Raw genomic sequence first — 12,775 nt, 5'->3', positions numbered from 1 at the left:
TAACTCCATATCTGGCTTTCTAAAAAGAACTTAGCAGCATAAATAACATGTGAGCATTTCACAGCACATCTCTTTGGCAGTAACCAGCACAGCCATTATTCTTCTTCTATCAATAAAGATATTAACCACTCACTGTAAAATTAATTTGGTTCCAATAGTCCTGGTTATAATTAATTATTAAGTTATCTGATAACAGGCAAATTAACACTCAAATTTGGGCACATCACTGTTGTGGTAGCAAAAGAAAGCAGGGTTAAAATTTTGCCTACATTTCCTTACAGGACGTTGGGGGGGAAAATTAAAAATAATTGAATGAAGGGGCTCTGTAAAACAATGGATTATTTCAGTTTATTTGCATCAAAAGGAAAAATAATAGAATACTACCCATAAAGTAAGATAATTTAAGAGGTTACATTAAGGACACCATTCTTCCATTTTATGCAGCTCTTATTATACATAAATATCAAGCCTTTACCTGGTAATGATCACTGTTATTATTCGCACTTAAATATGATTGTATTTACTTACAGCTACTACTACTCCAAGACTTCAGTAGAGACTTGATGCTGATTTCAAAAAACACAGAGTCCTGTAGGCTCAACATTATGCCTTTTGATGAGCAGCAGCGACAAGAAGATTTATCACAGCAGCTTTCCCAGCTGTTTATATATTATATCTTGTATTGCTGTCCCCTCACTCCATTCAAAGACAGCGCAGCTCTGGCCTCAAGTGTCCTTTTTTCATTATCATGCAGTCTTTCTGTATGACGCACGCTTCCAGTACCAGCAATGCTGAATGCAGATGAACTCAGTAGCTGGCTAGAAAACTTACTCTACATGGAGGGTAGTTTGAAGGTCAATTTCACCTTCCACAGGCCACAACAACATCTTGAATAAAGACTAAACAGTACGATTCAAAAACAAAGGGTGGCCTATAATGGCCAAGTCGAGCAACTGCTGCCAGCTGCTTCCTATGATGTTGGTAAATACAGTATTGAAGGGTGGAGCTCAGAACTGTTGAAAATAACTGCTCAGTCTAACTACCAGAGAAATATAAATGCACAGAGCGGAACCACCAGAGTACCTCTCCTCGCATTGCCTTGTGCAACTGACAACCTTTCACAAAGTCACAACTGAAGTACATTCTTTGGCACTGTTTGCTTCTGAAAATCCTGGCTCCAGCGTCTTCTCACAGCAATGCATTACTTCCTACAGCACTGCCCACCCAGTCAATAATCAGCGACTTCTCAGCATGCTTGCGATGACGCAGGATACAGCGTCCCATTTAATCTACCACAGATAATGTTAGCTGCCTGGCTTTCACTTGGGGGAGGGGAGGAGGAGGAGAGAGGAAGCTGGGTGATGCAATCAATACTGTGGCTTTCCAGCCTATGGTGCAGCATTTCAGCTTACCTTACAACAATATTTTTCTCCCCAGCTGCTTATACTAAATTCCTCTATTTCATAATTGCAGTATAAAAGAAACTGACTACAATCTTAAAATGGTCAGAAACACATTTTACATGTTTGATTTTTAACTAAGACTCAAGATTTTAAAGCTAATATGTTGTCTCAGCAATTAAATGTTTAAATTAAGAATTTAACAGGGATACAATTTAAGTTAAAATAAATTGCTTCATTTTAGGAAATAGTTTCTCTCCACATTAAAGTCTCCATTCCCTCCACAACCAACCCCCACCCCCACCCCCCTACAGTTCCTTAGATAAAGTATCCCTCAGTAATAAAAATGAAATAAACTGCAGTTGCTGGAACTAAAATATTGATGGCTGGCACATAATCAGTGGGCCAAAGGCCCTGTTTTTGTGCTTTATCTCTCTGTGATTCTATTAACAGAAAATGCTGGAATCACTTAGCAGGCAAGGAAGCATCTGTGGAAAGAGAAACAGTCAACATTTCGTGTTGAAGATTCTTCAGAGCAAGGACAGAGATCCCCTGGTTCTGACCTTCCATTCACCAGCCTCGGTATTCAATGAAATATCCTTCACAATTTCCTCCACCTTCAATGAGATTCCTTCAACAGGATTCTACCACCAGACACACCTCCCCCGATCCTATCAGCATCCATAAGGGATTGTTCCCTTTGCAACATCCTGAACTGTTCTTTCTTCTCCAAAAACCACTCAGTCATTTGGCACTTTCCCATGCAACTACTGGTAATTCAACAGTTGTCCTTCTATCTCTTCCCTTCCAAGTGAAGCAGAGATTCAATTGCACTTCTTCAAATCTTATGGACTGCATTTCGTTTTCACAACGTGGTCTCTGCTACACTGGAGAAACTAAATACAGATTGGGTGATCCCTTTGCAGTGTTTCTGCATTTATTCACCAGTGGTGACCCTGTGCTTCCTGTTTCCTGCCACTTGAATTCTCTATCCCACTCCCACTCTGATCCATCTATGGACCTTGTAACAAGGTCAAACATGAGCTTGAAGAATAGCACCTCATCTTCAAGCATTTTGGAGCTTTCCAGACTCAGTATCAAATTCTATATTTTCAGGTATTTCGCTTTCTCTGCGGGAGCTACTATAATGGACGATAGAGAGATGGCAGAGGAATTGAATGAATATTTTGCATCGGTCTTCACTGTGGAGGACATCAGCAATGTGCCGGTTAGTCAGGAGTCTCACGAAATGGAATTGAGTTCAGTTAAGATTACTACGGAGAAGGTGCTAGGAAAACTAAATGGGCTAAAGACTGATAAGTCTCCCGGACCGGATGAGGTGCATCCCCGGGTTCAGAAGGAGGTGGCTTTAGAGATAGCAGAGGCATTGGCGATAATTTTCCAGAAATCGATAAGATTCCGGCGTGGTTCCGGAGGACTGGAGGGTCGCAAATGTAGTTCCGTTGTATAAGAAAGGTGGGAGGCAGCATAAAGGAAATTACAGACCTATTAGTCTGACGTCAGTGGTGGGAAAGTTATTGGAATCTATCCTCAAAGACGGGGTTACGGAATACCTAGAGGCGCAAGGCAAGATAGGTCCTAGCCAACATGGTTTTGTGAAGGGAAGATCCTGCCTGACCAACCTATTGGAGTTTTTTTGAAGAAATCACAGGTAAAGTGGATAAGGGAGAGGCGGTAGATGTTGTGTATTTAGACTTTCAAAAGGCCTTTGATAAGGTGCCTCACAAGAGACTGATTAATAAGATGAGAGGTCATGGAATTACGGGTAGGATAACAGAATGGGTGGAGCATTGGCTGGTTGACAGGAAGCAAAGAGTGGAAATAAAAGGATCTCGTTCTGGTTGGTTACCGGTTACTAGTGGTGTGCCGCAGGGGTCGGTGTTGGGACCGCTCCTTTTTACCTTGTACATTAACGATTTGGATGATGGAATAAATGGTTTCGTGGCTAAGTTTGCGGATGACACCAAGATAGGGGGAGGAGTAGGGAGTATTGAAGAGATAGGAAGGTTGCAGAGGGACCTAGTTTAGGAGAATGGGCAAGGAAATGGCAGATGAGATTCAATGTAGGGAAATGTGCAGTTGTACACTTTGGAAGCAGAAATAAGCGGGCAGATTATTATCTAGGAGGAGAGAAAATCCAAAGCACGGAAGTACAAAGGGACTTGGGGGTACTCGTGCAGGATACCTTAAAGGTTAACCACCAGGTCGGATCGGTGGTAAAGAAAGCGAATGCTATGTTGGCATTCATTTCGAGAGGTATAGTGTATAAAAGTAAGGAAGTGTTGATGAGGCTCTACGGGGCACTAGTGAGGCCTCATTTGGAATATTGTGCGCAGTTTTGGGCCCCACATCTTAGGAAGGATGTGTTGACGTTGGAGAGAGTTCAGAGGAGATTTACGAGGATGATTCCAGGAATGTAAGGGCTTACGTATGAGGAGCATTTGTCGGCTCTTGGACTGTACTCGCTGGAGTACAGAAGAATGAGAGGGGACCTCATAGCGACATTTAAAATATTGATAGGAAAGGACAGAGTAAATGTGGCTAGGCTGTTTCCCTTGGTGAGTGAGTCCAGGACCAGAGGGCACAATCTTAGAATTAGAGGGTACAGTTTCAAAACAGAGATGAGGAAAAATTTCTTTAGCCAGAGGGTGGTGAATTTGTGGAACTCCTTGCCACGTACAGCAGTGGAGGCCAGATCAGTGGGGGCGTTCAAGGAGGAGATAGATAGATATCTAAATAGTCAGGATATCAAGGGATATGGGGATAAGGCCGGAAATTGGGATTAGAATAGTTTTTTTTTCTTCTTCTTCCCCCATTCCTCATTTCTATTTCCCTTTCCTTGGAGCAGACTCGATGGGCCGAATGGCCTGCTTCTGCTCCCTTGTGTTGTGATCTTGTGAACAGGTCAGGTCATCCATCTGTGATATCAGCTCAGTTTTACCTCTCTCCATGAGCACAGCCTAACCTGCTGGGCACACCCTGCAGCCGTGCATACCATAACTTTTACATTTGTTATGATATTAGCAGCTCTGATAAGCTCTGGTTAATGAAGGGTGGATGCTGGATGATGGAAAGGTCAGGAGAGCAATGAATTAACAGAATTAGGAAATAACAAAAGCAATAATGACATTTTCAAATGAGCTGTGGCAGAAGAAAAGACTAATGATGTTATGGAACAGGAAAGATGCAGCTTTTAAAATGAGCACGTTCTTGGAAGATGGCTAATGCTGCAAGGTTACGCAATAACACCTACGCTCTCCTAAGAAAACAGTGGAGCTTGATGATGTTCATCTACAAACAGTAGCTCCAAAATAACGTATGGAAGGGAATTCCAGGACGCTGAACAAACTACGATTAAGAAGCAGTAATATGTGTCCAAGTCAATATGATGTCCAACTTGAAGGAAGCCAGAGTGTGATGATGTTCCCATGATGTTACTGATCTCGTTCTTCTTAGCAGAGGTCACAGGACTGGAAGATGCAAGCAAATCAAGTTTATCTTGATGTTACAGTACTTCATGTAGATTGGACACTGCAGTGCTGCAGCAATTGCTGCCATTGAGCACTTGATAGAAAGGTTTTGAGCTGATCTGGGGTGAAATATTTGGTCACAGGCAGCCTAACCTCTTTCCTGTTTGGTAACTTGTCTGCTAACCTATTAATTGTGTGTTATTCACATTTTCTGACTGTTAAAATGATTGTTTCAGTTAAGGTTGTGATCAATGGTGAACTCCAAACATACTAATAGTTCAGTGGAGGTGGGGAAGGAAGGCTTGATAATAGTGAGGCTTGGTGAAATGGTTGTGGTATTATCTCTTGTTGAAGATAGTTATTGCCTAGCATTTCTAAAACGTTAGAGGTCAAAACCAACTGATCATATCATAATGCCACGATTGGCAATTTTATTTAAAGGGGAATCATGAATGAAGCCAACCATGGTGGAACTGTCAGTGAACAACTCTTTTCCTAACTTCAAAAAGGTCTTCAGTTTTCCCACAGCCAAAGTGAGTACAAGGAAATGAGGAACTGTCCTAAAACAAAATGAAAATATTCATGTGATCAGACAACATCTGTGGAGAGAGAAATAAGGCTAATATTTTGGGTTGACAACCTTGCATTGATCTGAAGTGTTAACAGTGTTTCTCTCTCCATAGCCGCTGCCTGACTTGGTGAAGATTTCAAGCATTTTCTGTGTTATTTCCAGCAACTGCAGCATTTTATTTTTCTGGAATTGAACCTTCTAGAAATCCCCAGATTTGATCCCCAGACACCCAAGAGGTCTGATAAATAATTATTAGTTTGCATGATTGCCTATGAATCCCTGCTGAATCAGCAAGCTCCATAGTTAGCACAGTTTATGCTCTTCCTTTGTGAGGGATACACATGAAGATAGCCACTGTAAAATTAAAAGCCCACCATAGAATGCATCAGTATGTTTGAAGAATAAAGAGATTAAGAAGAAAAGAAAATTTGAAAGGAAGTTGCAATATTTATTCCTAAGTGTCAAATAGCATTGAGGCCTGCAGAAATACATTTCCGAACAAACACTAGTCTGTACACACATGGTTTCCTTCATTGACACTTTGATAACATATGTAGTATATTTTAGAATGCATGTGCTAAAATTCAGGGTCTGTAATTTCAGTGCTCTGGATGTCCTACTCCTACCAGGAATTTTGTATTCAGGGACTTGCAGTTGATACAGTGTTAAAAACATTTCAAAGATAAATTATAATTAATTTAAAATGATCTAACTATACTGGAAAACAAAAGGATGGATAGTGATAAAACATTATCTCAAATGAACTTGCAGTCAGCAACCAACTTCATGGTTTAAACAATTTAGACTTACTGCACTAAGTGGTGCAGTAGGCACTTCCTGCCTAAATTGCGATATTGCAGATTCTGCAATATCATGCCTCTACCATAATCATTTGACACAGTCCTGCTTGAATAGGGAGCAGCATCAACCACCATGCATGTCTTTTTCTGATGTCTCAAAAACCTTTGACTCCATCAGTTGAGAGGTGGTATCCTTTTCAAGTGCCTGCCCTCACAAGTTTGTCTTCATCCTCTGTATACTACGTGATGACACATCAACCCTGATTCTAAGCAAAGGGGTCACCAGAGACCCAGTGCCAGTCCAGAACGACTTCAAGCAAGGCTGCATCATCAATATTTCGTCACAATACTGTGTATTATCTCCAACAAGCTTTCCACTTGAATGAAGTTAACCTGCGGGACAAATTGTTTAACTTGCATCACCTTCACTCCTGAAACAAGATCACTCGGTCATCACACTGAAGTATGCAGATGATGCTTTTCATAGTCATACAATCAAGACTCCGAGCACCAAGGCATTGTTGATTCATTGAAGCACATAAGAAATTGGGCTTCACACCAAACATATACAAAACAAAGTTTCTCAATCAACCTACCCCAATTGCACAACTAGACCTGCCCAAAATAAAGATCCATGAATGGACTGTTTCCCATAACTTGAGAACCACCTCTCCAAGGCAGACTTCAATGATGAAATTCACTATCATTGTGAACGACTATCAATGGTTCAGTGTACGCAGGATGGCAGTGGGATGCTCCTCCTGCAAGCTGTGGGAAGTCAGGGAACCTCAAAGTCTTCCTGATGACTACATCTATGGGAAGTGTACCCAGCTGCAGCTCCTGACAGACCGGGTCAGGAACTGGAGGTGGAGTTGGATGTACTGAGGATCATCCAGGAAGCTGAGGGTTTCATAGATGAGATTTTTACTGAGGTGGTCACACCCAAGGTACATGCTTCAGGTAGATGGGTGACTACCAGGAAAAGGGCAGTGTGCAGACAGCGCAGGGTTCCCCTGTGGCCATTCTCCTCACAAACAGGTATACCTCTTTGGATACTGTTGAGGGGCATGTTCATTCTGGGGTTAGCAGCAGTAGTCAGATCTCTGGCACTGTGACTGGCTCTGAGGCTCAGAGGGAAAGGGTGCAGTCAGACAGGGCAATAGTGATAAGAGACTCGATAGTGAGGGGGACAGACAAGAGATTGTGTGGCCACAGAAGAGATGCCAGAATGGTGTGTTGCCTCCCAGGTGCCAGGGTCAAGGATGTCGCTGAGCAGCTGCAGAAAATTCGAGCGGGAAAGCAAACAGCCAGAGGTTGTTGTATATGCTGGTACAAACAACATAGGTAGAACAAGGGATGAGGTTCTGCAGAATGAGTATATGGAGTTAGGTAAGAAGTTATGAAGCAGGACCTCAAGGGTAGTGATCTCTGGATTACTCCCAGTGCCACATGCTAGTGAGGTCAGAAATAGAAAGATAGGCCAGATGAATCTGTGGCTGAGGAGCTACTGCAGGGGGCAGGGATTCAGGTTCTTGGACCATTGGGATCTCTTCTGGGGTAGAGGTGACCTGCACGAGGGATGGGTTGCACTTGAACCAGAGAAGGACCAATATCCTTGCAGGGAAATTTGTTAGTGCTACACAGGAGGGTTTAACTAGATTGGCAGGGGGGTGGGAGTCAGGGGGCAGGAACAAGTTATAGAACAAAGCAGTAGCCAGCAAGAGCATATTTGGTAATCAGGATAGCCAGGGGCACAGTAAAGGCAGGGAAAGGAATACCCAGTTAAACTGCATTTATTTCAATGCATGAGGTTTAACAGGTAAGATGGACGAACTCAAAGAATGGATTGGCTCTGAGGACTGGGATGTTATAGCATTAACAGAAACATGGCTGAGAGAAGGGCAGGACTGGCAGCTCAATATTCCAGGGTACAGATGCTACAGGCGAGACGGAGGTACAGGTAAGCGAGGAGGGTGTGTTGTCTTTTTCATAAGCAGTACTTAGAGATGACATTCCTGGAGGATTGTCCAGTGAGGCTATATGGGTAGAACTTAGAAACAAGAAGGGGAGGGTCACTCTAGTGGGGCTGTATTATAGACCCCACCCCGCCCCCCAATAGTCAGCGAGAACTTGAGGAGCAGGTGTGTAAAGAAATTGCTCATAGTTTAAGAATAATAGAGTTGCATTAGTGGGAGATTTTAGTTTCCCCGGTATTCATTGGACTGTGTTAAGGGCCTGGATGGCGTGAAGCTTGTGAAATGTATCCAGGAAAGTTTCCTGAATCAATACATAGAGTGTCCTACTCAGGAGGGTGCAATACTCAACCTTCTCTAAGGGAACAAGACAAGGCAGGTAACTGTAGTGGCAGTCAGGGAGGACTTTGGCTTTAGTGACCATAATTCTATTAGTTTTAAGACAGGTCCATAGGTTAGGGTCCTAAACTGGAGCAGGGCTAATCTGGGGGGAATTAGCCAGGATCTAGCAGAGGTTGAATGGGTGAGCCTGTTTGAAGGGAAAGGAATGAATTACAAGTGGGAGGCATTTAGGCATATGATATCAAGAGTCCAGAAGTATCATGTTCCTGTTAGGGTGAAGCGTAAACCTGACAAGTTTAGGGAACCCTGGCTGACAAGAGATATTGAGGCTCTGGTCAAGAAAAAGGAGGAAGCATACATTGGGTTTGGAGATTAGGGAGGAGGGAATCCCTTGATGACTATAAAAAGCATATTCTAAAGAGGGAAGTCAGGAGGGCAAAGAGAGGACGAGATGAATCTAGCAGGTAGGTTTAAGGAAAATTCCAAGAGGTTCTAAAGCTATATTAAGAGTAAAAGGGTGTCTAAGGTGAAAGTAAGTCCTTTTAGAGATCAGCAGGGTTGCCTATGTCTTGAGCTGCAGGAAATGGGTGGGATTTTTAACAAATATTTCTCCTCAGTGTTTACTGAGGAGAAAATCATGGTTGCTCATGAGATAAGGGAAACAAGTGGATACGTTTTGGAAAACATTCACGTTACCAGGGAGGAGGTATTTGAGCCTTACAGCACATCAAGGTGGATAAATCCCCAGGGCCAGACCAAGTGCATCCTCGGACTTTGTGGGAGGCTAGAAAGAAATTGCGGAGGCCCTTGCTTCATCGTTAGCAACTAGTGAAGTTCCCGAAGACTGGAAGGTGGCTCTTGTTTCATTGTTTAAGAAGGGTAGCAAGGATAAGCCAGGGAACTGCAGACCAATCAGCCTGACATCAGTAGTGGGGAATTTACTGGAGGGAATCCTGAGGGACAGGATCTACCAGCATTTGGATAGACAGAGTCTGATTAAGCGGAGTCAGCATGGCTTTATGCATGGAAAGTCATATTTGATGAACGTTTTAGAATTTTTTTGAAGGTAGATGAGGGTAGGGTAGTGGATGTTTGGACTTTAGCAAGGCCTTCACAAAGTCCCGCGTGGCAGGATGGTCTGGAAGGTTAGGTCCCATGGAATCCAGGGAGTGCTAGTTAGGTGGATTCAAAATTAGCTCGGAGTTAGGAAGCAGAGGGTGGTGGTTGAAGGTTGTTTCTCGGAGCGGAGGCCAGTAACTAGTGGTGTGCTGCAGGTGGTGTCGGGACCCTTTGTTATTCATTATTTATATAAATGATTTAGATGCAAATACACAAGAATTGATCAGTAAATTTGCGGATGACACAAAATTAGGAGGTGTTGTTGATGGTGAAGAAGATTATTGAGGATTACAGGGGGATCTTGATCAGTTAGGGAAGTGGGCCAAGAAGTGGCAAATGGATTTTAATACAGATAAGTGTGAGGTGATGCATTTTGGAAAGTCAAACTAGTGTAGGACTTATACTATGAACGGTAGGGTACTAGGGAGTGCAACGGAACAGAGGGACCTAGGAGTACAAGTACATAGTTTATTGAAAGCAGCATCACAGGTAGGCAGGGTAGTGAAAAAGGCATTTAGCACGCTGGCCTTCATCAGTCGGGGCACTGCGTATAGGAGTTGGGACAATTTTGTTGCAGTTGCACAAGTCATTGGTAAGGCTTCACTTGGAATACTGTGTACAGTTTTGGTCACCCTGTTATAGGATAGATATTGTTAGACTGGAAAGAGTGCAGAAAACATTTATGAGGATATTGCCAGGACTAGAGGGCCTGAGTTATAGGGAGAGGTTGGCCAGGCTAGGTCTTTATTCCTTGGAGTGTAGGAGAATGAGTAGTGACCTTATAGAGGTTTATAAAATCATGAGGGGCATAGATAAGGTAGATGGTAGCAGTCTTTTCCCCAGGGTAGGGGAGTCCAAAACTAAGGGGCATTGATTTAGGGTGAGAGGGGAAAAATTTAAAAGGGACTTGAGGGGCAACCTTTTCCACACAGAGGGTGGTGAGCATAAGGAACAAGCTGCCAGAGGAAGTGGTTGAGGCAAGTACAATAGTTTAAGCAACACTTGGACAGGGACATGCAGGGGTGGGGCTTGAAGAGGGATATGGGCCGAACGCAGGAAATTGGGACCAAATGGGTGGGCACCATGGTCGACATGGACTCATTGGGCCAAAGGGCCTGTATCCGTGCTGTATTGCTCTATAACGCTATCATCTTCAGTGCACCAACATTTGGCCATCTGAGAAGAAAATTTTTGCGTTATACTATGATAAAAATCAAAGTCACAACTTGTAACATTGAAACTCCAATAGAAAAGTAATGCATACTTGAAATTTTTGACCGGTTATTTCAATGCTAGTCTATTCAAGTCACAGCATGCTCCACAATATTATAACCCAATTACTTCTTTGAATTTACTTACTAAGCATTTGAACATTTGTAAGCAATTCTTAAGAAATTACACCTTAAAATTAAAATGTTCTCAATGGTAGAAACAAATATAGGAGCAGGAGTAAATCACTGTGCAAACTTAATACTATTTCTGACATGCCATATTCAAATTTTAAAGATATGCCCCTTGTTTGCAACAGGTTCACGAGAGGGACTAATTTCTATCTTATCAAATTCTTTCTTCATCTTCAAACAGCTCAACAACATCATCTTAATCTAATGTAGCCAAGGAAATGCCAGCATAGTCTATGTAAACTGTCTGCATAATTTAATTCCATTGATCTGGATATCTTTCTGGTGAATCTGCACTGCACCCACTCAAGTGCCAATAAATATTTTGGAGGTGCTGTACGCAAAAATAAACGCAGTACTTCAGATACTCTTTAATCAGAGACTAAACCTAACTACACAATAAACTTCCATCCCTTTGTATTCTAGCCTCCTAAAATAAAGATTAAAATTTCAATTAGCATTTTTAATTATTTCTGCCCAAAACTAAAGACTGTAATTTTGCAGTAACTTTCTAACAATTCATTGGATCATTTATGTTTTCGATCTTTAGGTAGCTTGCCTATTAAACTATTTCTTGCAAAATTTTTCATTAAATAGTCTTTTCCAACTAACTATTTAATGGTGATCAAGGTAACTTATTATTGGTAATGACATTTTCCCTTTACTATTCCTTGAAGTCCAAAATGGGTGATCTCACATTTCATCACACTAAACTCGATGTTCAAGAGCTTTGCCCCCTCATGTAATTTGTAAATTTTTGCTTTTCAGTTTTTTGGTCACATTACTGTGTTCTGGTCATTCCATTGAATGGTCTGCTTCCTTTGCATATTAATTTAAACTCAAATGGAACCATTACTCTATATTTTCAAAGTAGTCCTTCAATCCTGGCAAATATAAATCATGAAACAAAATAATGTAATTACAAATCCCAATCTGCATCAATGTGTATGTGAGAACAGAAAGCAGAACTGCATATATGGAGAGCATGGCGTAAGAGCACGGTGTAATGTATTGCACCAAATCATGTCTTTTTTTTTGGTTTTTAAGGAACCTGCTGTTACAGAATGAAAAATAAAAATCCACTAACTGAAGGGAAGAGAGGCCTAAAAAAATCCATTATCTGATAAACTAAATAGACAATACAACTGACTGGACTATCATAGGATATTTAAGTGGCTGACTAAAAGAAAAATCAAGGGTGGCACACCAAGCTGTTCTTCTTTCAAACTTAAGAACATCTACTTTAAGAGATTTGACTGACATTAAGATTCTACAAGACGTCCAAATTACTCAATTGATATGCAAGTTACTGATTTCAAGTTTGGCCAAGATTCACCCAATGAAAATAGCTGATGAAATCACTTGTTATAGAACATAGAACATTACAGCACAGTACAAGCCCTTCAGCCCACAATGTTGTGCCGACATTTTATCCTGCTCTAAGACCTATCTAAACCTTCCCTCCCACATAGCCCTCCATTTCTCTATCATTCATGTGTCTAAGAGTCTCTTAAATGTCCCTAATGTGTCTGCCCCAACAACCTCTGCCGGCAGTACATTCCATGCACCCACCACTCTCTGTGTAAATAACTTACCCCTGACATCCCCTTTATAACTTCCTCCAATCAGCTTAACATTACGCCCCCTTGTGTTAGCCATTGTCGTCTTGGGAAAAAGGG

At 41.9% G+C, this 12,775-nt stretch overlaps 1 protein-coding gene across 7 annotated transcripts in view; it reads right to left on the bottom strand.

Annotated features, from left to right (window-relative positions):
- The window catches only part of fryl (furry homolog, like), a 255,534-nt gene that overhangs the window by 206,870 nt on the left and 35,889 nt on the right, over nt 1-12,775 (bottom strand). For 2 of the 7 annotated variants that reach the window (XM_052033384.1, XM_052033387.1), the window contains exon 1: nt 529-1,252. The exons of the other annotated variants lie outside the window; for them this stretch is intronic. In XM_052033384.1, coding sequence (XP_051889344.1) covers nt 529-604 — 76 coding nt within the window. In that variant the 5' untranslated portion in view covers nt 605-1,252. Of the gene's footprint in view, nt 1-528; nt 1,253-12,775 lie in introns of those variants that run through there. 7 annotated transcript variants of the gene reach the window in all.

This window comes from Pristis pectinata, chromosome 2 (genome assembly GCF_009764475.1).
Source record: "Pristis pectinata isolate sPriPec2 chromosome 2, sPriPec2.1.pri, whole genome shotgun sequence".
Taxonomy (NCBI): domain Eukaryota; kingdom Metazoa; phylum Chordata; class Chondrichthyes; order Rhinopristiformes; family Pristidae; genus Pristis; species Pristis pectinata.
The sequence above is the reverse complement of the archived record's forward strand: the minus strand, read 5'-3'. Positions and strand labels throughout refer to the sequence as shown.